The sequence below is a fragment of the Megalobrama amblycephala genome, linkage group LG8 (genome assembly GCF_018812025.1).
Source record: "Megalobrama amblycephala isolate DHTTF-2021 linkage group LG8, ASM1881202v1, whole genome shotgun sequence".
In the NCBI taxonomy this organism is placed as follows: Eukaryota; Metazoa; Chordata; class Actinopteri; order Cypriniformes; family Xenocyprididae; genus Megalobrama; species Megalobrama amblycephala.
In genome coordinates this window covers 14371441-14384931 of record NC_063051.1, presented here as the reverse complement: position 1 = coordinate 14384931, position 13491 = coordinate 14371441, and the positions used below count along the sequence as shown (strand labels likewise).

The following is a 13491-nucleotide window of genomic DNA, read 5'->3' as shown; positions in this document are numbered from 1 at the left end:
TTTCAAATAAAGGTTTCGGAGTCAGTGATATCAGATTGTTTGCATTTTATTAGCTAATTACTTACCCTGTAACTACATGAAATAAGAGGGTAACAAGCTCCACTTTAATTTACGGCCCGTAATGTCATACTTACCCCTTAGTTATATGTCATACGTAACCTTAGTTATAAAATATTTACAGTATAAATAATTTGTTATTTTCCTGGTTATTACCCCTTTATTCCCGATACTTTACATATTGTTCCCCTATACTTACACATACTACTGTATAGTTGCACTATAATTATTGAAAGTTATGCTGTAAATTCGTTGTAATTGCGCAGTACTTTCCGGGCTGTAATCTAAAGCGTTACCGAAAATCCTATGTAATTTCTTTTTAAAGAAGTGTAATCTATGTAGGACCTTAAACTGAATGAGGCATAATCTAGTGTTGATCGATTGTTTATCAATATCATCCAAGCGAACCAGCATTTTGAAAGAAACGATTAAATAAATGATTCAATGACTCATTCATAAAGACTTACTGCCATTTAGTGGCGTAACAATGTAAATTGCAGAGAGTAACTAATGCACGGACTGACAGTCTGCCTGGAACAATATTTTTGTTCCTTGTAACAAAGAAATGAGTTTTTTTTTGTTTTTTTTTACATTAAGGTAATGAGATTTGAGGGGACAATGTGTTTAATTGTCATGAAATAATTCCATCAAGCTCCAACAAAGGTGTAGACTATCCGTCAACAGTCCTCACTTGTCTGGTTACCTTGACAAAGGTGAAGTAGACAAACTGCTGGGTTCATATTCGGGTCTAACTTTCTGTAACGAAAGTCCACTAAAGGCAAGCTGAACTGAAGCCATGTGCAATTTATTTAAACAAAACATGAAAAAACATAAAATAAACAAAGACCTGGTTTGGCTTGAGCATGAACATGAAACAAACTCACCAACAGCAGTTACACAAACAAAGCTAGACAAGAGATTATGGGAACATGAGCGCTATTATACATCAAGACTAATAACTAAACAAGACAAACCTGAAAGCAATGAACACAATGAACCAATCAGAACATGTGCTGCTTTCACCCCCTGTGGTATAGGCTTGAGATGACAACAAGTGATGTTGTATTTGGAGCTCTGTAGTGCACCCTTTTATATGGTTGTATTCAGTGTTGGGGGTAATGCATTACAAGTAACCTGAGTTATGTAATCAGATTACTTTTTCAAGTAACTAGTAAAGTAACAAATTACTTTTTCCACATTTATTGACTGACAGCTCTCCTGTCCCCATATTGAGAGAAATAAAGTGCAGATGTGTTGTGTGGGCTGTGTGAACATGATGGTTATTGTAGTTCTAGACTAAATGTGAACATGCATTTACTCATCACACTTGCATGAAAACATTCAGTATTCCTCAAAATTAATAAAAACAGTGAAATGCAATCTCAGAATTTTACACAAACGTGTAATAATTAACTATATTAAATTACACATATATACTTTATGTAATTAATCTCATTTTATTAACCAATGTCTTTGCTGCTGACCTTCAACGATCTTTATTCAACCATAATAATTAGCAGAAATTACGTTAGATTAAATTTAGAAATAAGAGTATTGAACTTCCTTCACCTGTATCGTATTCTTCCAGCCCAGGTGAGAAAAAGTAACGCAAAAAAATTATTTAGGGAATAATGCAATATTGTAATGTATTACTTTTAAAAGTAACTTTCCCCAACACTAGTTGTATTTGAGGGGTTCCTCTTACCTACAGTAACCAAACTTCATACAGTTATAGATCTCATTGGGCTGAACAACTTTTGCACTCTCATACAGCAGCCCAACAGGAAGTTAGCTATTTTGGGGTTTGAAGCAATGTATCATTATTAACTAATGAATTTTACAATGGAATGAATCAATACTGAACTTACTTAAGCTGGACAATGACACCATTTTCTTCTAGAGCTGCTGTGCAAGCAAAATTATTTTCCTTTTATCACTGTGAAGATGCTTTGATACAATCTGCATTGTATAAAGCGCAATATAAATAAAGGTTACTTGATTTGACTTGACTTGACTAGATGGCTAGATTTAAACAGGGTTGAGAAAAGCCTTGTTGCTGAGAAGAGTTTTCAGATATAATTAATTACTATTATTAGCTATTGCATTTGTATATATATTTAGACATTAGCAAAGACTACATTCTGTCACATGATTTTACTTGTGTTTAAAATGTTGAATTTTCTGGCTCAACTAACTGGTAAACATTCTCCAACTTATCATTTGATCTCACTCTGCCTCTCTCTCTCTGTTTGTACTGTAGTTCTGAACCCAGTCCTCCTACAAAGCACAGAGGGTTGTGGGAAATACTGGCCGTTAAAGTGTGCATGGATCCACACTTCAAAAATCTACCGGAAATAGTAGACCATCAGCGTTCTTCTGGCATACTCTTTTCAACATACTATGCTTTGGGACACACTTATTTTAATCACACATACTCACATACTATTTAGGATGGATAGTATGGGCATAAACTCTGCAGGACAGTGGCACTCCAGGACAGATATTGCCCATCCCTGACTTAGGATCTGTTTCTATCAGTTTTAATGACAAAATAATGGCATAGAACCAGTTTATTTGTAGCGCACTGACAACATAGTTTTATATAATTTGTTTAATAAAAAGATTAATAATATATAGTGTATGTATGTATATATTAGGGCTGGGCGATATATCGCATGAGATTGTCAAGCACATTTTGTCAGTAAAGTCGGTTCCCTGATTACCGCTAAATCGCCATCACCTGCTTTCAAATGGAGCGGCATTTAATAGACAGAGCCGTAGATCACTGACAAGCTACGCAATATCGCGTTCATTATCGCAGATGAATCGCCTTCAATAATTAACGCGATATTGCGTAGCTTGTCAGTGATCTACGGCTCTGTCTATTAAATGCCGCTCCATTTGAAAGCAGGTGATGGCGATTTAGCGGTAATCAGGGAACCGGCTTTACTGATGAAATGCGCGTGACAATCGCATGCGATATACAGTATCGCCCAGCTCTATATATATATATATATATATATATATATATATATATATATATATATATATATATATATATACATACACTGCTCAAAAAAATTAAAGGAACACTTTTTAATCAGAGAATAGCATCAAGTCAGTTAAACTTCTGGGATATTGATTAGGGGCCTGTACTGTGAAGCTGGATTAGCTGGCCAATCCTGGGCTTTAGGTACCATGAAAGTAACTTGACTTTTAGCGGTGTTTATCGCCATGGTAACTTGCGCTCCACGGCTAACCTGCTCCGGGGCAGGTTATGTTCTGGGTTAGAGATCTCAAACTGAAATTGGACCAATCAGATGTAAGCTAAGTGACATTGACACACCCAAAACAATAAAGCCACTCCCCCAGTTTCTCTTCCTCCAAATTAAAGGTCATTATATAGTAAAAACAAATTTTTAACGATGAAATGACTGGTTTTAATGATAATTACTTATGATTTGTATAATTATATGATCTATATTTTTATGAATCCATTACACACACGCATGTTTAGTTTAACAGTTGTTATTAAGCATTTCGTTTCAATGAATATTAATATATATAGATCATATGTAATATAAATAAGGTGTAAATATACTCTTTAAATATGACTACATCATACATGTGACCTTGTATGTTTGAGTCTCTATCGCTATATATTATCAACTATATAAACTAACTTCACAACTTTCACTTGCACTGATAGAGAAAGATCAATTCTTTTATTTGTCCTCTTTCACAGACAAGTATTTTCCATTAGTGTAAATGCGTTTAAATTCTTCATTTTCAGCAAGAGTTTTGAATCGCGCTGGCTCTCTCGTGAAAAGTGAATCACAGTTTATCTCTGTTGCAAGGCATGTGATTGGCTGTTCACCACTGATGTCACGGATTTATGTGCACACGTGCCAAAAACTCAGGATCAAAGCCTGAGTTGACAGAGAAATGATGATCAGCATCATGGTACCAACAAAGCCGGATTGGAGTGGTTTGGTTTTGTCAACTCTAAACTAATCCTATAACCCTGAGTTTGTTCAACTACCATCATGGTACAGGCCCCTGGTCAGTTAAGTAGCAGAGGAGGTTGTTAATCAGTTTCAGCTGCTTTGGTGTTAATGAAATTATCAACAGGTGCACTAGATGGGCAACAATGAGATGACCCACAAAACAGGAATGGTTTTACAGGTGGAGGCCACTGACATTATTCCATACTTATCTTTTCTGACTGATTTTCACTAGTTTTGCATTTGGCTAGGGTTAGTGTCACTACTGGTAGCGTCACTACTGGTAGCGTCACTACTGGTAGCATGAAGCGATACCTGGACCCTACAGAGGTTGCACAGGCAGTCCAACTCCTCCAGGATGGCACATCATATATGTACATATTGCAAGAAGGTTTGCTGTGTCTCCCAGCACAGTCTCAAGAGCATGGAGGAGATTCCAGGAGACAGGCAGTTACTCTACGAGAGCTTGACAAGGCCGTAGAAGGTCCTTAACCCATCAGCAAGACCGGTATCTGCTCCTTTGTGCAAGGAGGAACAGGATGAGCACTGCCAGAGCCCTGCAAAATGACCTCCAGCAGGCCACTGGTGTGAATGTCTCTGACTAAACAATCAGAAACAGACTTCATGAGGGTGGCCTGAGGGCCTCTAGTGGGCCCTGTGCTCACTGCCCAGCACCGTGGAGCTCGATTGGCATTTGCCATTGAACCCACCACACAACTACAGTCTCACCTAGACAAAAATAATCTGCAGGAACCATTTCAGTCTGGATTTCGTCCTCTTCACAGTACAGACACTGCTCTTCTAAGAGTAGTGAACGACCTCCTCCTCGCCTCTGATTCTGGTGTCCTTAGCCTTCTGGTCCTCTACCATTTGCCATTCTATACTCCTATCCCCTTTGTCTGCAATCAGCATTTCAGAAACAGTTTTACAATGGCTTAGTTCATATCTCTCAGACAGGCAACAGTTCATTAGAACTGACAAATTCAAATCTCGTTCTGTCACCTTTTCCCATGGAGTGCCTCAAGGATCTGTCCTTGGTCCACTTTTATTTTTAATCATACACATCTCTTCCTCTGGGTCAGATCATCTGGCTCCATGGTTTTAATTTCCACAGTTATGCTGACAATACACAAATCTATTTTACTGTACAGCCTAATTCTGTTTTTCATCCCTCTTCTTTAACATCTTACTTTGTTCTGTTGAGCCTGTATTTCAGAGTTTTGTTCATTAAATACCTACTGCTGCATTTATATCCTGCTTCCTCCTTGTTTTCAACAACGTGTGACATACTCCATTAACATTGACAGTGTTCTGGTTCATCCCTCTTCTACTATACAGTACATACCTTGGTGTATAGTTTGATTGTAGGCTATGTTTTGAATCCCATATCAATTGGCTTGTCAAGTCCCATTTCTTCCATCTTCGCAATATTGTCCGTTTGAGACCTTCACTAAATTTCAGAGCTGCTGAAACTGTTGTCCATGCTTTTATAACTTCACGTCTTGATTATTGCAACTCAATTGTTTTATGTTCTACCCAAAAAAGTCCTAAATTGTTTGCAGCTAATTCTGAATTCAGCTGCTCTGGCCCTCACTTTTACCAAAAAATCAGCTCACATCACTTACAGCAACTACATTGGCTCCCTGTTAGTTACCACATTCAGTTTAAGATTCTTGTTCTAGTTTTCAAGGCTCGCCATGGTTTAGCACCTTCTTATCTCCCTGAATTGATTCTCCCCTATGTCCCTGCCCATACTCTGAGATCGATCTCTGAAAATTTGCTTGCAGTACCCAAGTTCCATCTATAGTGTGGGTGGTAGGGCTTTCAGCATTTCAGCTTCTAAGCTCTGGAACAAACTACCAAAACCGTTGTGTTGTCTCTTCACTTCAGACCTTTAAAACTGCTCTCAAAACTCACTTATTCACATAATGTTTTGTTAATTGATTGTTTGTCTCATTTTTTCAGCTCTATGCTTGCTTTTGTAACTTCTCTTGTATATTAACTATCTTTATCTGTTATCCTGACTGTATACTTGTTCATGTTATCTATCAATATTATGCAAAGTGTCTTTGGGTTCTTGAAAGGTGCTATATAAATAAAACATTCTTCTTATTCTTATTATTAACACCAGAATTGGCAGGTCCGTCACTGGCTCCCTGTGCTTTTCACAGATGAGAGCAGGTTCACCCTGAGCACGTGACAGACGTGAAAGGGTCTGGAGAAGCCGTGGAGAATGTTATGCTGCCTGTAACATTGTTCAGCATGACCGGTTTGGTGATGGGTCAGTGATGGTCTAGGGAGGCATATCCATGGAGGGACGCTCAAATGGCACCCTGACTGCCATTAGATATCGGGATGAAATAATTGGACCCATTGTCAGACCCTACGCTGGTGCAGCAGGTCCTGGGTTCCTCCTGGTGCACGACAATGCGAGCATGTGACAAGAGTATGCAGGCAGTTCATGGAGGATGAAGGAATTGATACCATTGAATGGCCCCCACGCTCGCATGACCTAAATCCAATAGAATAGCTCTGGGACATTATGTTTCGGTCCATCCGACGCCACCAGGTTGCACCTCAGACTGTTAAGGAGCTCAGTGATACCCTGGTCCAGATCTGGGAGGAAATACCCCAGGACACCATCCGTCGTCTCATTAGGAGCATGCTCCAACATTGTCAGGCATGCATACAAGCACGTGGGGGCCTTACAAACTACCGAGTACCATTTTGAGTTGCTGCAATGAAATTTCAGAAAAATGTATATGTGTATATGTATGTGTGTGTGTGTGTGTGTGTGTATATATATAATATAAAAACCTTAAAGGTGCTAAAGAGGTTCTTTTTGTCGACTGAGTTTTTGAAATAAGCGCATGGGTAAGAACAACCCCCCTCCTTCACAGCTCATTTAGAGGGAACGCCTCCCAAAACTCGTGCACGAGTATATTTATAAACTTTCACATGGAATTTGAACACCAACTGTAATCGCAGACTGAAAGCAACTGGCTCTGACTGGACGCGTTTGAGCGCGATCAGTCATAAGTATCAATTTCATAATTCATAATCAGCCTTACAATCGTTAAGTGTGTGCGCGACTTAAAGCCGTGGATTCATTATGTCGGACTCACCGCAGGTAACTCATAATCTGCAGTTGTTACTCCTGTCTCCTGACAAAAACATTGCATGCAGCGCCTGTGGAGTGTGGAAAGTTACTGGAGCGCGCAGCCGCGCATCTCTCACATGGATCGTCATGGCAGTGATTGACAAGCCAGAGGGCCAATCCGCGCACGTCTCTCACAAGGAACGTCATGGCAGTAATTGACAAGCCAGAGGGCCAATCGTTTACGCGATGATCGCGTAAACGATTGGCTGATGTTTTTAAGGCCCTACCTCGTGCACAGATGATGTATATTTATATTATTACTTTCAGTGCACCTAATAAATAGTCTTTTATCAGTTAGTAAAGACAGTTTCAAGTAATATTGCAAAAATGTATAAAACAAAACATCCTCTTTAGCACCTTTAAGATAAATACTTATGGACTTACAAAATTTCTAAGCTGCAAATGATAACTTCAAACTCAAAATTTGAAAGTGTATAACATGACATAAAATCCTATGACATTAAAATGCATCTAAATTTTATCTCATGATGTGGCTAGTGTTTTGCGGTCAGCTGGCTGCAGCAAATGTGCGACCTTTTATATTTTCTCACGATTCATTTTAAATCTAGATATGGCAGGAGAGTTGGAGTTAACGTATATACAGAATAATTCAAGTTGTTTTGTTTTGTTGTGATATACTACCTTACTATCTATTAATAAGCAGTAAATTAGGAGTTCATTGAGGGAAAATCATAGTTAATAGTTTATATGTGTTCCCTATACAAAAGTGTTACCAGATAATCCTGTTGTTGCTTCCTTCCTACCTTTGTTTTGGTAACATTCCACCTGAAGCTAATGAGGAAATTATGGAGTTTCTCCTCGTTCCCTTCACCAAGTGCGTTCCAAATGGCTTTAATATTACACACAAGTACCCTGCTCCCTCCAATGTCTCGACTTCAAGGGCTCTGCCCTTTGAAGCAAGTACAGGTCTCTGGAGGACAGTAATAGGAGTTACCAGATCAGTGGTCGAGGCCATAAACAGAGGGGCCTTTTTAAGAGCGTTACCTGATTTGCCCACGTCAGAGTGTGGGTAGGGTTTAGGGGTGGGGTAGGGTGAAGGGGATCATTTTCATTGCATGATTTATAAACACCTACCAGTTTGAAAACATTCATAAATTCAGAAACGGCCACTTTTGTTTTGCAGAGACCTCATACTCCGAAGTGAGTAGGTCACTTCTGATTGGAATTTGCACATGATCACATGAGGGCAAGGCACGTGACAAACAGGAACATGACTATGAGAATTTCAAAATAAAAGACATGAAAACATAAACTTGAAACAAAATCACAAAACAGACATGATATTCTTTAAGTAAAATCTAATTTTGTATTATTCCTTTTTGATTTTGGAGTGATATATGACCCTTACATGTTATTTACAAGTTTTGTGAGACCAATTTACTATTACTATGTATTTTTTTTTTTTTCAAGAAGAATAGACATGCTGATAGCTACATGAGTGTGCAGCTCAGAAATGTGAGAAATGCTTAATATTAATAAATGAATACAGGCATCCAGAGCTGACCCATTACCAATCTTTTCAGAATGATCTTATTTCATATTGACAAAGGGTATTTAACTGACATAATCCTATTTTATTTGCACATTCAGGCTTTTACTTAATGGCTGTTTTTCCTTCTTCTTTTCATAGCCAGTCATCTTGTGACCTTTTTTACAATCTTTGATAACATCTTGAACAGACTAACAGTTCATAAACACCCTTAGCAAAACTGCCCTTCTCAAAGAACATGAAAGACTGTTGTTTTAGCAGACAGAAGTGTCATTGTTTAGTTTTTAACCTGATATTTGATCATAAGAATGGCTACAAACTGTAGGGCAGTTGAAAAACCAAAAGCAAGCATTTAAAGTCTACGTAAAATGTCATGACAGTCATATTAAAAACCACCTCAGTGTAAAGCATAAAACATTATTACTATGTGATTTGGACAGACTTCTGACAATTGCCAATAAAATCATTGTTAGTCATTATATAACCATATACACACTGACTTGTGTGACTAGTAATTTTGTGAGTAATAATTTCATTTGAAAGGGGTTTTATTTAAAATATTTTTAATTTGACATGTTACAGTGTACAAATATAAAGACATTGAATGCACCTTATGAATATACATGTCACATGGAAAGTACCGCTTTAGTTCTCTGAGATGCTATAGGATCACAAAATAATTTAAAAAGACATTTTGCATAACAGCGTACATTTCAGTAGCACTGGTCTGTACCCACAACACTCTTTCCAACATGTTGTCACAACAAAATGAAATGTAGTATGATCACAAATGGAATGCATCTACAAAGTTTAATAAACGATATATGGACATTATTTAAAAACAGTCTGCCCTGAGAGAGTAAAATCCCCCAATTTGCTCAAAATTATATATATATATATATATATATATTTTTTTTTTTATATATATATAAAAACACATACATATGTACATTGTACACCTCTGCTTGATAATCTTGTTAAAATATATACAATTTTAAGTGTTTATAAAACAATCAGAGGAGAAAACGATTGTTTTGACAGTTATACTGATCATTTTAGATTATAAATATACATGTGGTTTAAAAGAAAGCAAGCAAGAAAGAAATGATTGTTTCAATTATAAACTGTGCCAGTATTAAAGCATACAGACTGAACAGTCTTGGTTTTTATTCACCATTGTTCAGCCTCCAGCGGCCACAGGGTAGAACTCAAGAATTGGTTTATAAGGACCTCTGTTGGCCAACCGACTAAACTGCAATAAGGGGTTTTCAAACCAGGCAAGGTTAAAGTCATAACATCAAAAACAAAACAGCAGAGAGGATAGACAAGTATATACAAAAATAATCACTGAATACATTAGATTTTTAAGGACTAAAATCTAAGGCACCACTGTCTCAATTCTCTGACCAGACCGAAATGGGTTTACGTAAACAATTAAAAAGGAAAGATTGTAAAGGAATATACATATTTCCTGAGAATTGTAATTAAAACTACATAAAATAATTACGTCATATATACAAACACATTATTACATTGTCCACAGTGCTTATTTGGATGCTGGTTAAAATGTTCATTAACAAGAGTATTCTGGTAGTTAGAAATCCATACTGGTTGAATAAGAGCCAGGACAGGCCCAGTTAGAAATCAATCCAGTGATAACATCCCATTCATACCAAACCTTGGTTAAGGATGACTCAGATTTTGTCTCATAACCTGATACAAATGTTAGTCATAAGTCCACATAAATTGTCTCAGTTTGTCTACCGAATTATATTCAGTAGGATGTACCCTTAGGAAAAACAACAACTTCTGATCTGATTATTCAAATCTCAGAAGTTTGAAGCAACCAACCCCACATGCACATACAGATATGACGCTCATATAATGTAATAAAAGAGCATTTTTACCCAAATGTGTATCTTATCTTTTGCCCAGAGAGTTGATATACAAAGCTGTAGTTTGAAACTGAAAGTGGAAAACTGGTGGTTTCTTAGGCTGGAGTTTTGGGTTCAAGCCTGATCTCTGTGTTCAAGGCTGAGGTCCACTGAAAGTGGCAACAGGGAGGCAAAGAAGAGAGCAGAAGGTTGGATGCAGAGGCTGGGTTTGAGATGAGAACACCCTTCCTTTCGTCCAATCAGTTGAACTATCCGGCTTATAACAAACTGATACCTCACACCTGCAAAGAAAGAAATCATTTTGGGTTGTATAAGTGCTCAATGGAGTTTACATTCAAATACTAATATACAGTGTCCAAAAAGCAGCTGCCAATTGGGGCGCATTGAAAAAGTTACCGGTTGTTGGCCACAAAACTATTTTTATTACAAACATTTTTAGTGTCGCTATGACAATGGAATTATTGTTTTTTTGTGACAAACAGTGATGGTCACTGACTCACTTTCAGTGATGGTCACTGACTCACTTTCAGTGACATATGCTAGTTTCCGCCTTCGACATTTCGTGATTTTGTTCCGATTTTTTTTTTTTCTGCTGGCTTAATTCAAAGAATGTCGAAACAAAATGAAGAAAGAAATACTTATATTGTGAAATATCATTACAGTTTAAAATAACTGTTTACTATTTTAATATATATTTTTAAATGTAATTTAAGATGGCAAAGCTGAATATTCTGCAGCCATTACTCCAGCCTTCAATGTCTCATGAGCCTTCAGAAAATAATTCAAATATGCTGATTTGATTCAGTGCTCAAGAAATATTTCTTATTATCAATGTTGTAAATGTATGTCCTGTTTATTATTTTTGAGCAAACAGTGATACGCTTTGATTTGAGTCTTTTCGAAGAAACAGTATTTATTTGAATAAATGTTTTTTTTTTATTCAAAGTAAGTCCTTTATGTAACTTTTAATCAATTTAATGCATCCTTGCTATATATATATATATATGCCAAAGTCTTATATTTATATTTTGTGAATTAAACACATTTTCTTTTTAGCCAAACTTTAGCATAAAAAGCAAACAAAAACAAACTGTACCTGGTCACACTCTGTAAAATTTTCTTCTCATCTTGGTCCAGACAAACTGCAAAGGTGGTGTTGCAAGTTCCGCTAACCTGAACCTTATCCACTTTTACTTGTGTGGTGGTCAGTTGCTGGAATACGAACAAAATTTTATTAGAAAACAACATTATCTAAATAAAACATTGAAATACTGTTACATGAATCTCCTGAATAACTTTCATATTCATAAACATTTTAGCTTAATCTATGCGAGTATAAAAGAGAATTGTTAATGGTGTTTTGATTGGGGTTTTTTTCCAAACATTTGCAACAAACAGTATATTTTCTTTTCAAATGATACCAAAACAAGATAAAGTACAGTCAGTGTGTGGTGTAAGTGAACCAAAGAGTAACCACTGTCACTGTAAAAGTGAAAGTACGACTGACACCAAAAACACAAAGGTGTAAAAACATGAGCCATGTCGTGTAAACTGGTATAGAAACAGTTACATAAAAACCAAGATGTTTGCTCTTGGTAAAAAAAAATGTTGTTGTTTGTCGGCTGCTATACGTCGCTGCAGAAACCACATGAGAGAAGTAACTGTAGGTGTTTGCGCTAAGTTTGTTTCGGGCTGTTTAAACCGCAGCTCAGTTTTCTCCCATACTTCCTTCCTGCTCACCTGATTGTAGCCTTTCTTTGATTTAGAGTTTTGTCTCTTCAGCACTTCTGTCATTGTCAAATGAAGGCACTCCATTTTAGAATCTAAAGAAAAAGAAATGAATGAAGCACTTGTGACTTGGCTGATTTAGATTTAAATGCACTAACAATCAAACCTGCGGGGGGAAAAAAATAATAATATTTTTGCTGCATTTGAATGCAGTACAGGCAAATATTCATATATGAGATAATTTGTGAAGAGGTACAATCCCATTAAGCATTGCAAATCACAATCAAAATAAAAATGAACAATAAACATCTGTTAAAACATATGTGTACACACAATTATTTAAAACATAAGTTAAAATAATTGATGGGTTCAACAAAGCATATACAATTGATAAACATCCTCGTAGCTCAAGTTTTAATTAAAAATGAATTCCCCTATGGAGAAAATGAATGTTTTTTTTGTGTTTTTTTTCCCGGAATCTGGAGTGTTGCACTCAGTTGGATTTTACAGTCCATAAGCATATCAATTCATTTCATTCATCATTTCATTAAATTTAAATTTATTTATCATTCCTAATTAAAATACATTTTTAAAAGTTCTGTCTATAGTGAGATCAGTGTTATTTTCTACCTAGTTCCTCAGGATTCCTGCAGGCTTTTAGCAGGTTTATGGAGGTGCAGGACTTTTCTGACATGGTCTTCTGACTTCTGCCACTGATATGTATCTGAATGTAAAGACAAAAAGGAGAGGATGAATGAAAATTGGATTACTTAGATTAAAATTAAAATTGATTGTCATTAAAAAAAAAAAACTAATCAAAACACTGGAATTGTTTATCTTACTCTGTTGTAAGTCACTTCCAGTGACAAGGGAACAGCCTCACGGTCTCCATCAATGCCAAATCTCTTACTGGCAGCACCTGAAAAATAATAAAAAGATTTGATTCTTTAGAAAAGAAGTCAAGTTAATCACATTAACTACAGCAAAACACAATACAGCTATTATAACAGGATCTGAAAAGTTCTTCTTCCTTTTTTTTAAAATGACGTATAAACATTTTTGATTAGTCTGAATTTAAAGCTGCTTCTGTTGCTCCAAAATAACTTAACTTCTGAGAAGGGAAGATCTGCTACTACC

At 36.5% G+C, this 13491-nt stretch overlaps 1 protein-coding gene across 2 annotated transcripts in view; it reads right to left on the bottom strand.

The window, feature by feature from the left end:
- Positions 1-9261: 9261 nt before the first annotated feature.
- Positions 9262-13491, bottom strand: part of pik3r5 (phosphoinositide-3-kinase, regulatory subunit 5) — a 28641-nt gene continuing 24411 nt past the window's right edge. For both annotated transcript variants that reach the window (XM_048199564.1, XM_048199563.1), the window contains exons 14-18: positions 13197-13273; positions 12985-13078; positions 12367-12449; positions 11723-11838; positions 9262-10907 (exon numbers count right to left, since the gene is read on the bottom strand). In XM_048199564.1, coding sequence (XP_048055521.1) covers positions 10760-10907; positions 11723-11838; positions 12367-12449; positions 12985-13078; positions 13197-13273 — 518 coding nt within the window. In that variant the 3' untranslated portion in view covers positions 9262-10759. The remainder of the gene's footprint in view (positions 10908-11722; positions 11839-12366; positions 12450-12984; positions 13079-13196; positions 13274-13491) is intronic.